At 39.4% G+C, this 20,080-nt stretch overlaps 1 protein-coding gene and 1 long non-coding RNA gene across 3 annotated transcripts in view; one reads left to right on the top strand and one right to left on the bottom strand.

Annotated features, from left to right (window-relative positions):
- The window catches only part of LOC121008919 (katanin interacting protein), a 311,559-nt gene that overhangs the window by 253,916 nt on the left and 37,563 nt on the right, over window positions 1-20,080 (top strand). For both annotated transcript variants that reach the window (XM_040441686.1, XM_040441685.1), the window contains one exon: window positions 3,021-3,122. In XM_040441686.1, the coding sequence (XP_040297620.1) occupies window positions 3,021-3,122 (102 nt within the window). The remainder of the gene's footprint in view (window positions 1-3,020; window positions 3,123-20,080) is intronic.
- LOC121008920 lies at window positions 70-19,246 on the bottom strand. Its single transcript, XR_005780641.1, has 3 exons — window positions 19,236-19,246; window positions 8,852-8,857; window positions 70-254 (listed from the first exon to the last, which is right to left on the bottom strand). It is a non-coding gene; the product is annotated as an uncharacterized LOC121008920 (long non-coding RNA).

Genomic DNA, 20,080 nt, shown 5'->3' with positions numbered 1-20,080 from the left:
TCAGACTCAGATCCAAGCAATCACCACTTCTCTGGCAAAATAGTTGTATTAGTTGCTAGTTAGCAGATATTCCCGACTGTTATATGTAAGGACTTGATTAATCTGTCTTAGTTATCTGCTTATTGTTCTTAAATCTTCATTTTCTCTGATCTTGGATGATATTTTGGGGCTTTGTAACTGATTACTCAACTTACAATGGTTTCAACATACAATGGTCGTCCTGGAACCAATTAATATTGTAACTTAAGGGACCACTGTATATCAATCTGCTCAGCTCCTCCTGCTCCATAACATGCTGCCTGCAGATTGTACGGCATTTTCATGGTGACAGGTTTCCTTCAAGGATGCGGCCACCCAGGAGACCGCCATAGTTGTCGCCCCCAGCAGAGGGGAGCAGCTTATACACTGAGCCTGAAGTACGACAGCCTGTGGTCTGCCCCCAATGCAACGCCCGTTGCATTTAAAGTTCATTTTTCCAACACCACAGCTGTCCTTATGAATGTCTGTCAGGAGTTTTTTTATTTTGACATTTCAAAAGGCATAACTTTTATTTTTCCAGGGATTTTTTGTGTGTGTGTAGTACGAGTTGTATTTTTCCGTGGCACCATTCTGGATGCAAACAACTTCTAATCAACTTTTAACTCTGGGAACGTTAGGAGCAAAAACAGTGATTCCACCATTGTTTTCTTTATGTTTTTAAAGGAAAATTACCTGTTGTTTGCAATAAAATCAACCAATGGTGGTCGGACATCTTTCATTCCTGTAGTAGAATATCTAGAATTCATATACCTATGGTCCCTGAATTGGCTCTTCTCAATCTACACCCTCACGAGTACACATCCTGAATTTCAGGCTCTTAAAGCAACTACTAGCAGCAGCTTATTACTTACTTATTCCGGCCATCAGAAGACATACCTTCGTTGGAGCTTTGGGTTAATAAGGCGGATCAAATCATTTTTTGGCAACATATTTTGAGAGTCGTAGACGAGTTCTGGGACTGTTTTTTATTTCCATTTATTATGACATTCAGAAATATTGCACTACTTTTATAGTTTGGTCATTACAGGAACAGTGGCACCAATTATGTGAACTTTTTTTTTTTACATAATGAAACATTTTTTAAGGGGGATTTTTTTTTTTATATTTTCTTATATTTTAAAATGTCTTAATTTTTTTTACACTTTTTATTTGTCCCAATAGGGAACTGACTTTGAAATCTGTTGATATGTTCTATGATACACTGCAACAGTAATAGGAATACAATTAGGCCATGCCCCCTAATTATTTAGCAGTGTAAGGTGTTAAAATCATAGCAGAATCCTTCACTATTTATTATAAAGTATCATTTCTCACAGCATTCTCAAAGTATGTTGGAGAATGAATGTTGTGATTGGAGGCAAGTTCAATTTTTATGACTCTGATAAGACAGGCCTTTATGAGACGTGATAAAGGGAAGTAAAGTCAAATTCTGAAAGTGAACCAAGTACAGCGCAACGGCCAGGTTTCTATAAAAAGTATTTCATGATCTTTGGTTTGCACATAGCACCTTCCAATCTTGCACACAATATACTGTGGGACATTTTATATTTTCTATAATATATGTGCAAACAGTATTTAACCGTAAATATCAAATACATTTTAATAAATGTACAAAAAAAGAGGAAAAGTTTGGTAGATAAGCATTAGAGATGAACGTTAGATGTTTCTCTGAGCAAGCTGTTATTTTATAGGAACCGTTAGGACTATTGTGTATGACGATATTATGCCATAATATTGCACCCACAGAAGTCTGTAAAGCATTGCCATAGCTCCACATGCCTAGGGAATATCTCCAAAATATGTAGACTTACGGACAAGGTCTTATTTATAGTTTGGCACTTGAGGTCCTGTGCCTAGGGCGTCACCCTGCGGGAGGATGGCACCAGAGATAGTTTATAATTTTATTTTATTATTTTTTTCAATTTTTCCACAGAGACTCAGGTCTGTGGTAAGTCTCCTTGAGAGGGGGGGGGGGTGTTAATGTGTCTCATGTGTGCCAAGAGGTGAGCAGTTGCAGGGTGTAGATTATACAGATGATGTACAGATTACAAGAAGAGTTTTCTAATGATGTGATATACAATCATTGTCACCTGAGCTAGTCATTAATTGTTTGGATTTTTTGCAAAATATCATGGCTAATAGTGCACTAGTTAAAAAGGTTGTGTGAGATTTTGATATTGATGACCTACCTCCAGAATAGGTCATTAATTGGCAGGGACCCAAGACCCAGCAACCCCATGGACCAGCTATTTGAAGAGGCCACGGCCTCTGTGCAGAAATGTAGAGAATTGTAAAGGGGTCGCAGGCTTTCAAGCACCACTGTACATGCCTGATCATTAGAATGAAGGGGTTTATACATCCTGTGACACCTCCATGTTTCCCTGCATTTTAACGCTCCCAGTCACCTACTGTGAAGGCAACGGAAAGGCTACACCATGAACTTGTGGAGCTTTGTTGTGTAGACGAAAACCCAAACTTTGGCCTTCATTTTATGAAGCAGCATTGATCCCAGAGGTTGGGTCCAACTGTTGAGTTTTTCAAGGCACAATGACCATTATATGAGTGTGGCTCTGCTTGGTACCGTACCTCAGCCCTTGAAGGCTAAGCTGCAATACCAAGCACAGCCACACATTTATGTACGGCACTGAGCCTGGAGAAACAGATACAACTTGTTTATGCTTAGTGCAATTGTCTGTATTATGTATGCATACCCCTTTTCATATGTACAGCGCTATGGAATGAATGGTGCTTTAATAATAAATAATAATAATAACGAGAGATGAGCCCTCTTCATTCTACTCAGATAAATAAAAATGTGTCATTTTATATAATATCGAGATAAGTTATTTTCTGTTTTTGAAATTAGGACTTCACTAACATGGTTCTGCTGTAGTATAGAGTAAAGATTTACCGTAATTAAAAACTAGTCAATATGTAAAGGCTTTTATCTTTTTAATTGATGCAGGTTTTTTTCTCATTAGGTTAATCGAATCTATGTTGTTTTTGATCAACCAACCAAAGTGTCTGTGATAAAACTATGGAACTATGCAAAAACACCACTAAGAGGTGTAAAAGAGTTTGCTGTAAGTACAAACTATTTATGGTAATTGAAGTAAAATTCGTTTTATTAGTAATTCTAGTAAATCTAAAAATTGTGACTGCAAACTACAGGGTGGGCCACTTATATGGATGCACCTTAATAAAATGGGAATGGTTGGTGATATTAACTTCCTGTTTGTGGCACATTAGTATATGTGAGGGGGTAAACTTTTCAAGATGGGTGGTGACCATGTCGGCCATTTTGAATCCAACTTTTGTTTTTTCAATAGGAAGAGGGTCATGTGACACATCAAACTTATTGGGAATTTCACAAGGAAAACAATGGTGTGCTTGGTTTTAACGTAACTTTATTCTTTCATGAGTTATTTACAAGTTTCTGACCACTTATAAAATGTGTTCAATGTGCTGCCCATTGTGTTGGATTGTCAATGCAACCCTCTTCTCCCACTCTTCACACACTGATAGCAACACCACAGGAGAAATGCTAGCACAGGCTTCCAGTAACAGTTTCCTGGAAAGTGGATTGGTCGTCGTGGGCCAGTTGAATGGCCCCCAAGGTCTCCCGATCTGACCCCCTTAGACTTTTATCTTTGGGGTCATCTGAAGGCAATTGTCTATGCTGTGAAGATATGAGATGTGCAGCACCTGAAACTACGGATACTGGAAGCCTGTGCTAGCATTTCTCCTGCAGTGTTGCTATCAGTGTGTGAAGAGTGGGAGAAGAGGGTTGCATTGACAATCCAACACAATGGGCAGCACATTGAACACATTTTATAAGTGGTCAGAAACTTGTAAATAACTAATGAAAGAATAAAGTTACGTTAAAACCAAGCACACCATTGTTTTTCTTGTGAAATTCCCAATAAGTTTGATGTGTCACATGACCCTCTTCCCATTGAAAAAACAAAAGTTGGATTCAAAATGGCCGACTTCAAAATGGCCGCCATGGTCACCACCCATCTTGAAAAGTTTCCCCCCTCACATATACTAATGTGCCACAAACAGGAAGTTAATATCACCAACCATTACCATTTTATTAAGGTGTATCCATATAAATGGCCCACCCTGTAGAGTATTATGTATTATGCAACACTGCGTTTTTAAAAATGGGAAAACAAAACCATCCTTACATAATTGTATGTATTATAGTGTTTTTGTTTTTTTTGTTTTTTTTTAAAGAGCCACTTTGTTCTTGTTTCTTATGTTCTATTTTAAATTCAGAGAATAGGTTTTCAGGCTAGAAGACTTATAGTTCTTTTCTAGCTTAACAAGATTTATTGCACATATGATGTCTTAAAACCAAGAGGTATCCATCACAAATATTGATTTCCGTCAAACTGTAGAATAAAAGATTTACACTTTATCTGCTACTATTAGTGCTTTATAACAGTTCTATTAATTTTCATCTATACTGATGACATTAAGCCACATGTTTTTTATTGCTTTTAATATACTGCCACATTGGTGGAATGAATCTAAAGGCAACTGATATTTTATATACCCCAAATATAATAATGCTTTGCAGGATATATAGTGACGTGTGTGTATATATAAAATAAGAAAAAAAAAATTCTCATCACAGCTCAGCTTAGACCCCCATTGTTAATCAGACCTCACGTAGGGGTGAATTTGAAACTAGGGATCTTTAAACAGATATTTTTAGACTTAGGTCTTCTTCGTTTTTTATCAGCATTTACTTTCATACGAGTCACAGCCTTGCTAATAAAGTGTTTGGTCTGACGCCAAACCTTCAAGAAATCTCTAAAAGAAGAATCTGCAGCAGGAAGACATGGGAACAGTGAGAGGGGTACGAGGGTGTTGTCCATAAACGAATAAGAATGGATATTATAGGAAAACTGTTGTACCCAGTTGTCATGTTGGGCAGAGACAAAGTGCCGGACATAGTTCTCTAATATCTGATTGACCCACTCTACCTGCCCATTGGTCTGGGGGTGATACCGCAAAGAAAAGTGTAATTCAATCTCGAGTAGTTGGCAAATAGCCATCCACAGCTTAGGGGTAAACTGAACTCCACGATCAGAAACTATGTGCAAAGGTAGTCCATGCAACCGGAATATGTGCTCTACGAATAATTTAGCAAGTTTTGTGGCCCAGGGCAATCCAGGTAAAAGGACGAAGTGAGCCATCTTGGAGAACCGGTCCACAACCACCCAGATAGCTGTACGTCCAGCAGAGGGTGGAAGCTCAGTAAACACAAGCCATGCCAATTTGTTGCCACCCGGCGTTGGGAATGGGAAGAGGTAACAACAGCATGGGTTGTTTGGTTCTGAAGATTTTATTCTGAGCACAGACAATGCAGGCAGACATGTAATCATGCACATCTTTTGGAAGTGTGTGCCCCCAGTAGAAGCATGATAAAAGTTCTAAAGTCTTGCGAATCCCTGGATGACCAGCCAGTTTGGAGTCATGCCCCCAGGCTTGTATACATCTCCTTTTGGCAGGTGGCAGGAAGGTCCTTTCTGGAGGAATGTCATTGACCAGTAGTTGGCCAAAGTAATCAGGCAAGCAGGTTTGATAATGTACTGGGGTTCCTTTTGCTGGTCCAAGGAATCAAACGAGCGGGACAGAGCATCTTCCTTGATGTTTTTGTCAGCTGGGTGGAAGTAAAATTCTAAATTAAAATCAGTCCACCCATTCCAGTTAGTACTTTAATTTCCCCGAATTACTGAATGGCAAAAATACCCAAATCCAGGTGTGCAAACCTTGTGGCATCATACCCATACCCTTAAAGGAAACCTGTCACGTTGAACATGGTATATCAGCTGCAGGCAGCCTGTTATAGAGCAGGAGGAGCTGAGCAGATTGATATATAGTTTTATGATAAAAGATTCAGTATAACTTGTATTTCATTCATTTAAATTCCTGCTCATTCTCGGTCAAGGAGGCGGTCCTATCAGTGCTTGACAGCCTTCCCTCTATAACTGTGTATACAGAGATAGCTGTCACTAATAGGACCGCCTGCTTAACTTCAAAGCCCAGAACGAGCAGGAATATAAATGTATAAATTACATGTTATACTGAACCTTTACCCATAAAACTATATCCAGGTCTGCTCAGCTCCTCCTGCTCTATAACATGCTGTCTGCAGCTTAAATTGCATTTTTTTATGGTGACAGATTCCCTGTAAACATGGAGGCTGTAATCGCTGCTATGAAAAATAGGCCAGAGTGGTGACATGCAAAGGGACCTTACATTGATTTGTCCTGGGTATTTTATGTATTCAAAATAGCTGATGCCTTTGCATTACAACTATTGTTCCTAATTCAACAAAGTAATTTTTGTGAGCATGGATATATATATATATATATATATATATATATATATATATATATATATAATAAATATATAGATTCAAGAACAAGAACTGTTTTTAAGTTTATGTATTTTCTATTACACTCACTGTCCTGGGATGGGCTATCTAGTAGTATATATATATATATATATATATATATGTGTGTGTGTGTGTGTGTGTGTTAGTAAGGAGCTCACCCAGAATGCTCAGCTGGGTGAGATAAAAATGGAAACCAGAAAGCTATGCTGTCTCTACAAAACATAGTTTGCTGAGGCCTGTTGTTTAAGATTTCATGGGCTGGATTCTAATGGAAGGGCATGTAAGTTGATAGTGGGATATGCCCCCCCCCCCCTTCTCCACACACACACACAGGTCATCACTTTCCCCAGCCTTAGGCAAGCCCAGGTGTGACTACTGGGATCTTTATTGGTGAATAAATAGAGGCCTCAGAGCCTCCGTCAGTGTCAGAGCATGGTGGCTGTTTGACCGTGTGGCTGTGCAAAGCCTGATACCCCTGACATGCAGAAGGCATAGGTGAGAGACAGAAGTCTCTGTATAGTTAGCGTCCAGATGGGCAGGTGTTTCTTTATTGTTTAGTTATGCTTTATGTACTACAGGTTCACTCCAAGTGATGGTTTAACTGCGAAACCTTGTATTGTGCTGGACAAAAAATAAACATTGTTTGTAATGTCTGAGATATATATATATATATATATATCATACACACACACATAGTCGAGTCACATTATTATGACACCAGCTAATATCCAGAGTGACTGCTGCGTGTAGCATGGACAGCAGTGTTGGACATTTCTAGCCATGTGGTGTGTCGCATTGTTTTGCTGTAAGATCCCATCTTCCCCAAGGAAGACAATCTTCAGGTATGGGTGTATGAGATCTGCAAGGATGGATTCATATGTAAATTGGTTGAGCGTGCCTTCCACATGGATGAGTAGGCCCAGAGAATTCCACTAAACATTCCCTAGACCATAACACTGCCACCACCAGCTTGTGTTCTTCCAGCAATAGTTGCAAGATGTTTGTTCTCCGATGTTTGTTGCTTGACATGTTTGATGAAGCAGCAAACATGACTCATTGGAGAAGGCAACCCTTTGCCAATCAGCAGAGATCCAATTCCCATACTGCTGCAAATATTGAAGCCTTTTCTGCCAATTCAACTTTGTTAACAGAAGTGCAGTTACCATCTGTCTGCTTTTGAGGACTATACTGAACTGTTGTTTCAGACACACATCTGGGAGACCCCTGGTTCATTTTGGTGGTGAGCTGCTCCACTGTAGCATGTCGGTCTGCCCTTGTGCACCTTCGTAGCCGACGTTCACCTTTCACATTAATGGCACCAAGTGCTTTTCAGTTTCCACATCACTTATTCACAGTGGTGCCATTTGTCCACTCATGATACATTTTCACTACAGCAGCACGCAAACAGTTCACAAACTGCACAGTTTCAGAAAAACTGTCACCCTTGGCCCAAAAGTCATCCTTTGTTGCTACTCTGATAAATCATCCCTTTCATCCATGACAACAACGAGGGATATATGTGCAGACAGCCTATCGCACACCTTATACCACCAAGCCAGCTCACGACAAATGACTTCCTTCATAAGTTACACGCTGTTAACTTAGTAGAAACTAGAAAGTGGTCATACCGTAATGTGATTTGAGTGTGTGTGTGTGTGTATATATTATATAATATACAGGGTGGGCCATTTATATGGATACACCTTAATAAAATGGGAATGGTTGGTGATATTAACTTCCTGTTTGTGGCACATTAGTATATGTGAGGGGGGAAACTTTTCAAGATGGGTGGTGACCATGGCGGCCATTTTGAAGTTGGCCATTTTGAATCCAACTTTTGTTTTTTCAATAGGAAGAGGGTCATGTGACACATCAAACTTATTGGGAATTTCACAAGAAAAACAATGGTGTGCTTGGTTTTAACGTAACTTTATTCTTTCATGAGTTATTTACAAGTTTCTGACCACTTATAAAATGTGTTCAATGTGCTGCCCATTGTGTTGGATTGTCAATGCAACCCTCTTCTCCCACTCTTCACACACTGATAGCAACACCGCAGGAGAAATGCTAGCACAGGCTTCCAGTATCCGTAGTTTCAGGTGCTGCACATCTCGTATCATCTGAAGGCAATCGTCTATGCTGTGAAGATACGAGATGTGCAGCACCTGAAACTACGGATACTGGAAGCCTGTGCTAGCATTTCTCCTGCGGTGTTGCTATCAGTGTGTGAAGAGTGGGAGAAGAGGGTTGCATTGACAATCCAACACAATGGGCAACACATTGAACACATTTTATAAGTGGTCAGAAACTTGTAAATAACTCATGAAAGAATAAAGTTACATTAAAACCAAGCACACCATTGTTTTCCTTGTGAAATTCCCAATAAGTTTGATGTGTCACATGACCCTCTTCCTATTGAAAAAACAAAAGTTAGATTCAAAATGTCTGACTTCAAAATGGCCGCCATGGTCACCACCCATCTTGAAAAGTTTCCCCCCTCACATATACTAATGTGCCACAAACAGGAAGTTAATATCACCAACCATTCCCATTTTATTAAGGTGTATCCATATAAATGGCCCACCCTGTATAATATATAATTACACACACTATATGGACAAAAGTATTGCGACACCCACACTTTCCACCTACAGGAGCTTTTATGACATTCCATTATCATTTTGTATCCATATGGAGGTAGTCCTTTCCCACTCCTTTGCTGCTAAAACAGCTTCCACTCTTCTGGGAAGGCTTCCTGCAAGATTTTGGAATTTATCTATGGGAATTTTTGCCCAATAATCCAGACTGAGGTCAGACACTGATGTTGGATGAGATGACCTGGCTCGCAATCTCTGTTCTAATGAATCCCTAAGGTAGGTGTTCAGTAAAGTTGAGTTCAGGACTAGTCAAGTTCTTCCACACCAAATTCACCCAACCATAGTTTTGTGGACCTTGCTTTGTCATACTGGAGCAGAAAAAAGCCTTCCTCAAACTGTTGACACAAAGTTCGAAGTATACAATTGCCCAAAATGTTTGGTTTGCTGGTGCATTAAGATTTTCCTTCACTGGAACTAAGAGGCCTAGGACAACCACTGAGAAATAACCTCATACCATTATCCCTCTTCCACCAAACTTTATAGTTGGCGCAATGCAGATCAGATCATGTTCTCCTGGCATCAGCAAATCCAAGACTCGTCCATCAGACTGCAATACTGTCTCTGCTCTAGAGTCCAGTGGCCGTCTGCTTTGCACCACTTCATCCAACGCTTGACATTGTACTTGGCGATATGAGGATTGCCTGCAGCTGCTCGGCCAGGGAACCCTATACCATGAAGCTCATGGTGCACAGTTTTGTGCTGTTGGTAATACCAAAGGAGGTTTGGGACTCTACACCTATTGAATTAGAGGAGCATTGGTGACTTTTGTGCACTATCTGCTTCAGTGACCCTGCTTTTTAACTCTATGAGGTCTGCCACTTTGTGGCTGGGTTGCTGTGGTCCCTGTACACGTACAGTTGTGTTCAAAATAATAGCAGTCAGACATCACTAACCTGATCAATCACTTTTTTTTGTAGAAATTATATTTCTACATGGCAAATAATTTACTAGCATGTGTAGTAGAGTAATAGAAGTCCAACAGACCCAACAGTGATGACATGCATGCTGCTGATTCTGTGTAATTGATTCACTAATTGAAAGGGGCATGTTCAAAATATTAGCAGTGTGGAGTTCAATGAGTGAGGTCATTCATTCTTTGAAAAACAGGTGGCAATTATTGCCCTTATTTAAGGAAGGAAGGAAGCAAATGTTATACATGCTGGTTACAGTGGATTTCTCTCTGAAATTCTAAAGAAAAAGGGTTGGTTCAGAAGAACAGCGTATCTTGATTAAAAAGTTGATTGGAGAGCGGAAAACATATAAAGAAGTGCAGAAAATGATAGGCTGCTTAGCTAAAATGATCGCAAATGCTTTAAAATGGCAACCAAAACATAATGGATAGAAGAATAGCCAAAATGGCAAGGACTCAGCCAACAATCAGCTACAGGAAGATCAAAGAAGGTCTAAAGTTACCTGTGCTGTTACAATTAGAAGACTCCTATGTGAAGCCAAGCTATCTGCAAGAAGCCCCCGCAAAGTCCCACTGTTGAAAAAAAGACATGTGATGAAGAGGTTACAATATGCCAAAGAGCACATTGACTGGCCTAAAGAGAAATGGCGCAACATTTTGTGGACTGATGAAAGTAAGATTGTTCTTTTTGGGTCTAGTGGCCGCAGACAGTTTGTCAGACAGCCCCCTAAACACTGAATTCAAGCCACTGTACATTGTGAAGACAGTGAAGCATGGTGGCGCAAGCATCATGATATGGGGATGTTTCTCATACTACTGTGTTGGACATATTTATCGCATATCATGGATCAGTTTGAATACATCAGAATACTTGAAGAGGTCATGCTGCCTTATGCTGAAGAGGAAATGCCCTTGAAATGGGTGTTCCAACAAGACAACGACCCCAAACACACCAGTAAATGTGCAACATCTTGGTTCCAGACCAACAGGATTGACGTTGTGGAGTGGCCAGCCCAATCCCCGGATCTTAATCCAATAGAAAACTTGTGGAGTGACATCAAAAATGCAGTTTCTGAGGCAAAACCAAGAAATTAGAAGAACTGTGGAATGTAGTCCAATCATCCTTGGCTGGAATACCTGTTCATATGTGCCAGAAGTTGGTTGACTCCATGCAACACAGATGAACAGTAGTTCTCAGAAACAGTGGTTATACAACTAAATATTAGTTAAGTGATTCAAAGGAAAACAAAATCTTCAAAAAAAATTTGTTTATATAGTGAATGTTTGAGTTTGTAAATAAGAACTTTTTTTAGAGGAGCACAAATTTGATATATTTTTCTTCATGTTTTGATTTGGAATAGATTGTGTAGTGTTCCCAATGCATTTGTGTGTATGGAAATCAAATCTATTAGAAGGATTTTGAGCTTTATTCACTTTTTTAAACACACTGCTATTATTTTGAACATAACTGTACTCACCCAGCTTGCTATAACACCGCTCATAGCTTATCAGGGAATATCTAGGAGGGAAGTAATTTCATTAACTGACTTCTTGAAATAGTGTCATCCTATTACAGTAACACACTTGGATTTGGTGAGCTGATGTGGGTGTGTGTGTATGTATGTATGTGTGTGTGTGTGTGTGTGTGTGTGTGTGTGTGTGTATATATATATATATATATATATATATATATATATATACACACACACACACACACACACACAGTACAGACCAAAAGTTTGGACACACCTTCTCATTCAAAGAGTTTTCTTTATTTTCATGACTATGAAGGCATCAAAACTATGAATTAACACATGTGGAATTATATACATAACAAACAAGTGTGAAACAACTGAAAATATGTCATATTCTAGGTTCTTCAAAGTAGCCACCTTTTGCTTTGATTACTGCTTTGCACACTCTTGGCATTCTCTTGATGAGCTTCAAGAGGTAGTCCCCTGAAATGGTCTTCCAACAGTCTTGAAGGAGTTCCCAGAGATGCTTAGCACTCGTTGGCTCTTTTGCCTTCACTCTGCGGTCCAGCTCACCCCAAACCATCTCGATTGGGTTCAGGTCCGGTGACTGTGGAGGCCAGGTCATCTGGCGCAGCACCCCATCACTCTCCTTCATGGTCAAATAGCCCTTACTTTCAAAGTTTTCCCAATTTTTAGGCTGACTGACCTTCATTTCTTAAAGTAATGATGGCCACTCGTTTTTCTTTACTTAGCTGCTTTTTTCTTGCCATAATACCAATTCTAACAGTCTATTCAGTAGGACTATCAGCTGTATATCCACCTGACTTCTCCTCAAGGCAACTGATGGTCCCAACCCCATTTATAAGGCAAGAAATCCCACTTATTAAACCTGACAGGGCACACCTGTGAAGTGAAAACCATTTCAGGGGACTACCTCTTGAAGGTCATCAAGAGAATGCCAAGAGTGTGCAAAGCAGTAATCAAAGCAAAAGGTGGCTACTTTGAAGAACCTAGAATATGACATATTTTCAGTTGTTTCACACTTGTTTGTTATGTATATAATTCCACATGTGTTAATTCATAGTTGTGATGCCTTCAGTGTGAATCTACAATTTTCATAGTCATGAAAATAAAGAAAACTCTTTGAATGAGAAGGTGTGTCCAAACTTTTGGTCTGTACTGTATATACACTCACCTAAAGAATTATTAGGAACACCATACTAATACGGTGTTGGACCCCCTTTTGCCTTCAGAACTGCCTTAATTCTACGTGGCATTGATTCAACAAGGTGCTGATAGCATTCTTTAGAAATGTTGGCCAGTATTGATAGGATAGCATCTTGCAGTTGATGGAGATTTGAGGGATGCACATCCAGGGCACAAAGCTCCCGTTCCACCACATCCCAAAGATGCTGTATTGGATTGAGATCTGGTGACTGTGGGGGCCATTTTAGTACAGTAAACTCCTTGTCATGTTCAAGAAACCAATTTGAAATGATTCGAGCTTTGTGACATGGTGCATTATCCTGCTGGAAGTAGCCAGAGGATGGATACATGTTCTCATTCTGTTTACGCCAAATTCGGACTCTACCATTTGAATGTCTCAACAGAAATCGAGACTCATTAGACCAGTCAACATTTTTCCAGTCTTCAACAGTCCAATTTTGGTGAGCTCGTGCAAATTGTAGCCTCTTTTTCCTGTTTGTAGTGGAGATGAGTGGTACCCGGTGGGGTCTTCTGCGGTTGTAGCCCATCCGCCTCAAGGTTGTGCGTGTTGTGGCTTCACAAATGCTTTGCTGCATACCTCGGTTGTAACGAGTGGTTATTTCAGTCAACGTTGCTCTTCTATCAGCTTGAATCAGTTGGCCCATTCTCCTCTGACCTCTAGCATCCACAGGGCATTTTTGCCCACAGGACTGCCGCATACTGGATGTTTTTCCCTTTTCACACTATTCTTTGTAAACCCTAGAAATAGTTGTGCGTGAAAATCCCAGTAACTGAGCAGATTGTAAAATACTCAGACCGGCCCGTCTGGCACCAACAACCATGCCACGCTCAAAATTGCTTAAATCGCCTTTCTTTCCCATTCTGACATTCAGTTTGGAGTTCAGGAGATTGTCTTGACCAGGACCACATCCCTAAATGCATTGAAGCAACTGCCATGTGATTGGTTGACTAGATAATTGCATTAATGAGAAATAGAACAGGTGTTCCTAATAATTCTTTAGGTGAGTGTATATAGATGGTGTTGACCCACACTGAAGGGAAAAAGCAAAAGCAGTATGGGAAAGCCTAATAGTGACTGCATTATATGGCTTTTACCCCAGTGTTAAAGGTTACAGACACTCTTGCACTGATTTTTTTTATTGATCATTTGCTTGCTAAATCATAACATAGGCAACTTTATAAAAAGTATTTGAGAACAACTTCCTACAATTTTACTGTTGTAGAGTCTATGTAACTCCTTCATGTAGCTGGATCTTCTGCTGCTTCTGACACTGATCCAACAGCACACTGGGCTTGGCTTAGTGTACTCTCTTTGCTTTCCCTCTGCCTTCTCTTAGTGTAATTAATAATGCACACTTCTTAACTTCAAACTCCGTACTACATATCAACATAAAAATACTGCAGCACTTCTATAATCAAAATCTTATTAAGGCTCCAATATTAACCCCATAAAGTGTAACTGTCATTCTTTTTTTTTTCATTTTCTGATGTATAGGGGTAGTGATACTGACCACTTTTGTAATATGCTTTAATTACTGATATCGTACATTTCAATTACAAAAATAGCACTAAAGTGGCCCATTCTAAGCCTTAGCAACGCTCCTCTGTCTTCTGTTTACATACCACAGTCAGTGTTGAGCAAGTCTCCACAGTTATGTAAACAGAAGACAGAGGAGCGTTGCTAAGGCTCAAAATGGGCCACTTTAGAGCTATTTTTCAAATTGAAATGTACGATTTCAGTAATTAAAGTATATTTACAAAAATAAAAAGAATGACAGTTACACTTTAAGGACTGATTTTGTTTTTGTGTTTTCATTTTGTACTCCTGAAACTTTTTTTATTTTTCCATTCACAAAGTTGTACAAGGGATTGTTTTTTGCAGCACAAGTAGTACTTTCTAATTTTCACCATTTTATATTGCATACAATGTAGTAGGAAGCTGGAAAAAAATTCAAATGTGGTGAAACTGATTCAATTCTGCCATAGTTTTATGGTTTGTTGTTTTTACGACATTCCCTATGTTCTAAAACTGACCTGCTACCTTTATTCTCCGGGTCAGTAAAATTACAGCAATGCCACTAGAGTTGAGTGAACCTGCCTTTTGGCAGGTTTGAGTTTGGGTTCGGTATTTAAGTGAATTACGTGATGGATTCTGTTCTCACAGAATCCATCACATAATTCAATGCCAGCATGCAAGTTCCGTTCTGCTGGCTATACACTTGTATTATGACTGCATGCAAAACGTAATGCCTCGAAAGACATTCCGTTTGGAATCCCGGCATTGAATTATGTTATGGATTCCGTGAGAACGCAATCCATTACGTAATTCACTTAAAACCCGAACATGCCAAAAGGCAGGTTCGCACAACGTTAAATGTCACACATATATCATTTTGCGTTTTAATACTTAAAAATAAACTTTGAAAAAAATAATTATTTTTTCCCCATGCTTCTCTAGGTTCTGACCCCCGCCCCCCACCCCCATAACTTTTTATATTTACACCTACGGAGCTATGTAAGGGTATATTTTTTTTGGTATACCATTTTAGGGTGTGTAAATTTGTTATAACTTTTTATTCAGTTTTTGGGGGGAGATGAAGTGGCAAAAAATGGTGTATCATACATATTGATTTTTATCTTATTCTATGGCATTCAATGTGCAGGATAAATACATTTTAATAGTTCAGGCATTTTGGGACATCGCAATGTCTATGATTTTTTTATTTATTATTGTTTATTGTTAATGTAGAGAAAGGGGGCGCCGCTGCCTTTCCAAACAGCTGATCGGTGGGGGTCATGGGTGTCAGACTCCCACTGATCAGATGCTGATGACCTATCCTGAGGACCTAGACCTCCACTGCAAACTCCTAGCATTAGTCAGTCAGTACCCAGAAGAAGAGCCCTTCGTTAGCTGTAGAAGGGGAGATTTGTAGAGGGATAAAGATGTGTTGTGTACTTGAAAGCTAGTGAAGTCAGCAGCATCCTGGACATACCTTCCATCCAGTATGTATTATTGGAAGGGACATGTCCATATGAGAGAAGTCTGAAACTATGAGCAGGTTGCAAACATATCTATCAATATCGTTTTATGTTGGAGGTGTCTATAGCTTTTAACCCCTTAAGTACCTCCACCATATATGTACGGCGAAGTCCGGTCCCCAAACATGGCGCCCGCTCGCACGTGCAGCGGGCGCCAATGCAGAGACCCGCGACACATGTACAGTGGATATAAAAAGTCTACACACCCCTGATCAAATGTCAGGTTTCTGTGCTGTAAAAAAAATGAAACAAAGATAAATCATTTCAGAACTTTTTCCACCTTTAATGTGACCTATAAACTGTACCACTCAATTGAAAAACAAACTGAAATATTTTAGGTGAAGGGAAGAAAACAAAAAAAACTAAAATAATGTGGTTGCATAAGTGGGCAGACCCTCTTATAACTGGGGATGTAGGAGTGTTCAGAATTAAGCAATCACATTCAAAATCATGTTAAATAGGAGTCAGCATACACCTGCCATCATTTAAAGTGCCTCTGATTAACCCCAAATGAAGTTCAGCTGCTCTAGTTGGTCTTTCCTGAAATTTTCTTGGTCGCATCCCACAGCAAAAGCCATGGTCCACAGAGAGCTTCCAAAGCATCAGAGGGATCTCATTGTTAAAAGGTATCAGTCAGGAGAAGGGTACAAAAGAATTTCCAAGACATTAGATTTACCATGGAACACAGTGAAGACAGTCATCATCAAGTGGAGAAAATATGGCACAACAGTGACATTGCCAAGAACTGGACATCCCTCCAAAATTGATGAAAAGACGAGAAGAAAACTGGTCTGGGAGGCTACCAAGAGGCCTACAGCAACATTAAAGGAGCTGCAGGAATATCTGGCAAGTACTGGCTGTGTGGTACATGTGACAACAATCTCCCGTATTCTTCATATGTCTGGGCTATGGGGTAGAGTGGCAAGACGAAAGCCTTTTCTTACGAAGAAAAACATCCAAGCCAGGCTAGATTTTGCAAATACACATCTGAAGTCTCCCAAAAGCATGTGGGAAAAGGTGTTATGGTCTGATAGAACCAAGGTTAAAATTTTTGTCCATAATTCCAAAAGATATGTTTGGCGCAAAAACAACACTGCGCATTACTAAAAAAAAAACCATACCCACAGTGAAACATGGTGGTGGCAGCATCATGCTTTGGGGCTGTTTTTCTTTAGCTGGAAATGGGGCCTTAGTTAAGCTAGAGGGAATTATGAACAGTTCCAAATACCAGTCAATATTGGCACAAAACCTTCAGGCTTCTGCTAGAAAGCTGAACATAAAGAAGAACTTCATCTTTCAGCATGACAACGACCCAAAGCATACATCCAAATCAACAAAGGAATGGCTTCACCAGAAGAAGATTAAAGTTTTGGAATGGCCCAGTCAGAGCCCAGACCTGAATCCGATTGAAAATCTGTGGGGTGATCTGAAGAGGTCTGTGCACAGAAGATGCCCTTGCAATCTGACAGATTTGGAGTGTTTTGCAAACAAGAGTGGGCAAATCTTGCCAAGTCAAAATGTGCCATGCTGATAGACTCATACCCAAAAAGACTGAGTGCTGTAATAAAATCAAAAGGTGCTTCAAAAAAGTATTACCGGTACTTTAAGGATGTGCACACTTATGCAACCATATTATTTTATTTTTATATTTTTTCTTCCCTCTACCTAAAAGATTTCAGTTTGTTTTTCAATTGAGTTTTACAGTTTATCGGTCACATTAAAGGTGGAAAAAGTTCTGAAATGATTTATCTTTTTCTCATTTTTTTAACATCACAGAAATGTGATATTTTAACAGGGGTCTTTTTATATCCACTGTATGTGATCAGCCATAAGGCTGATCGCATACATTTTCCCCTTTTAGATGCCGTGGTCCAATGTGACCACTGCATTTTCGCAGTCTGGAGGCGGAAGTCGCGCACTTCCGCTCCAGTAACAGCGTTCCCCGAGTAAGATCGGGGAACTTGTTATATCTATGAAATAGCCCGAAGCCTCAAGCAGGCTTTAGAGCTTATTTCAGGACTATACCAATACAGGCCACTAAGTGGCAGCATTGTATTGGTATAGTGCAAATGAAGTCTTCAATGATGAACAATCAATGAACACAATGGGCAATCTAATGTTTGCCAGTTATTGTTACCCAAGGTGACAAAAAAAAGTAAAAGGTTTTTACAAATATAAAAAATAAATAAAAAATAAATAAAAGTTCAAATCACCCCCTTTCCTTAAAATAAAAATACTTATCCAATAAAAAAAATAAACATCATGGGCATTGCCAATTGCGAAAAAATGCCCATACAATTAAAATATAACAATATTAATGGCATATGGCAAATAGCGTAATGGGAAAAAAAATAACTGCCAATTTGCAATTTTTTGTCACTTCTACTACCCAATAATTTTCTTTACACTGCGTGCAGAATTATTAGGCAAATGAGTATTTTGACCATCCTCTTTATGCATGTTGTCTTACTCCAAGTTGTATAGGCTCGAAAGCCTACTACCAATTAAGCATATTAGGTGATGTGCATCTCTGTAATGAGAAGGGGTGTGGTCTAATGACATCAACACCCTATATTAGGTGTGCATAATTATTAGGCAACTTCCTTTCCTTTGGCAAAATGGGTCAAAAGAAGGACTTGACAGGCTCAGAAAAGTCAAAAATAGTGAGATATCTTGCAGAGGGATGCAGCACTCTTAAAATTGCAAAGCTTCTGAAGCGTGATCATCGAACAATCAAGCGTTTTATTCAAAATAGTCAACAGGGTCGCAAGAAGCGTGTGGAAAAACCAAGGCGCAAAATAACTGCCCATGAACTGAGAAAAGTCAAGCGTGCAGCTGCCAAGATGCCACTTGCCACCAGTTTGGCCATATTTCATAGCTGCAACATCACTGGAGTGCCCAAAAGCACAAGGTGTGCAATACTCAGAGACATGGCCAAGGTAAGAAAGGCTGAAAGACGACCACCACTGAACAAGACACACAAGCTGAAACGTCAAGACTGGGCCAAGAAATATCTCAAGACTGATTTTTCTAAGGTTTTATGGACTGATGAAATTAAAGTGAGTCTTGATGGGCCCGTGGCTGGATTGGTAAAGGGCAGAGAGCTCCAGTCCGACTCAGACGCCAGCAAGGTGGATGTGGAGTACTGGTTTGGGCTGGTATCATCAAAGATGAGCTTGTGTGGCCTTTTCGGGTTGAGGATGGAGTCAAGCTCAACTCCCAGTCCTACTGCCAGTTTCTGGAAGACACCTTCTTCAAGCAGTGGTACAGGAAGAAGTCTGCATCCTTCAAGAAAAACATGATTTTCATGCAGGACAATGCTCCATCACACGCGTCCAAGTACTCCACAGCGTGGCTGGCAAGAAAGGGTATAAAAGAAGAAAATCTAATGACATGGCCTCCTTGTTCACCTGATCTGAACCCCATTGAGAACCTGTGGTCCATCATCAAATGTGAGATTTACAAGGAGGGAAAACAGTACACCTCTCTGAACAGTGTCTGGGAGGCTGTGGTTGCTGCTGCACGCAATGTTGATGGTGAACAGATCAAAACACTGACAGAATCCATGGATGGCAGGCTTTTGAGTGTCCTTGCAAAGAAAGGTGGCTATATTGGTCACTGATTTGTTTTTGTTTTGTTTTTGAATGTCAGAAATGTATATTTGTGAATGTTGAGATGTTATATTGGTTTCACTGGTAAAAATAAATAATTGAAATGGGTATATATTTGTTTTTTGTTAAGTTGCCTAATAATCATGCACAGTAATAATCACCTGCACACACAGATATCCCCCTAAAATAGCTAAAACTAAAAACAAACTAAAAACTACTTCCAAAAATATTCAGCTTTGATATTAATGAGTTTTTTGGGTTCATTGAGAACATGGTTGTTGTTCAATAATAAAATTAATCCTCAAAAATACAACTTGCCTAATAATTCTGCACTCCCTGTATAAAAAGTGATCAAAAAGTCGCACACACTTTAAATTGGTATCACTAAAAAGAACAGATCGTCCCACAAAAAATTAGCCCTCACACAGACCCGTACACATAACTACAAAAAGTTATAGGAGTCAGAATATGGTCATAAAAAAAAAAAAATCCAAAAAGGTTTAAATTTTTTTTTTCAGTATTAAAACGCAAGAAAAATTATACAAGTGTGGTATCATTATAACTGTACTGACCTGGAAAATGAATATAACAGGTCAATTTTACCTCATAGGTTTTTATTTTATTTATTTTACACTGTACACTCTCAGAATTGCGTTTTTTCCCTATTTGGATTTTTTTCCGCTTCTTGCTACATGTTACGCAACCGTAAA

This window comes from Bufo bufo, chromosome 7 (genome assembly GCF_905171765.1).
Source record: "Bufo bufo chromosome 7, aBufBuf1.1, whole genome shotgun sequence".
Taxonomy (NCBI): domain Eukaryota; kingdom Metazoa; phylum Chordata; class Amphibia; order Anura; family Bufonidae; genus Bufo; species Bufo bufo.
This window is presented reverse-complemented; position numbering and strand designations above follow the sequence as displayed.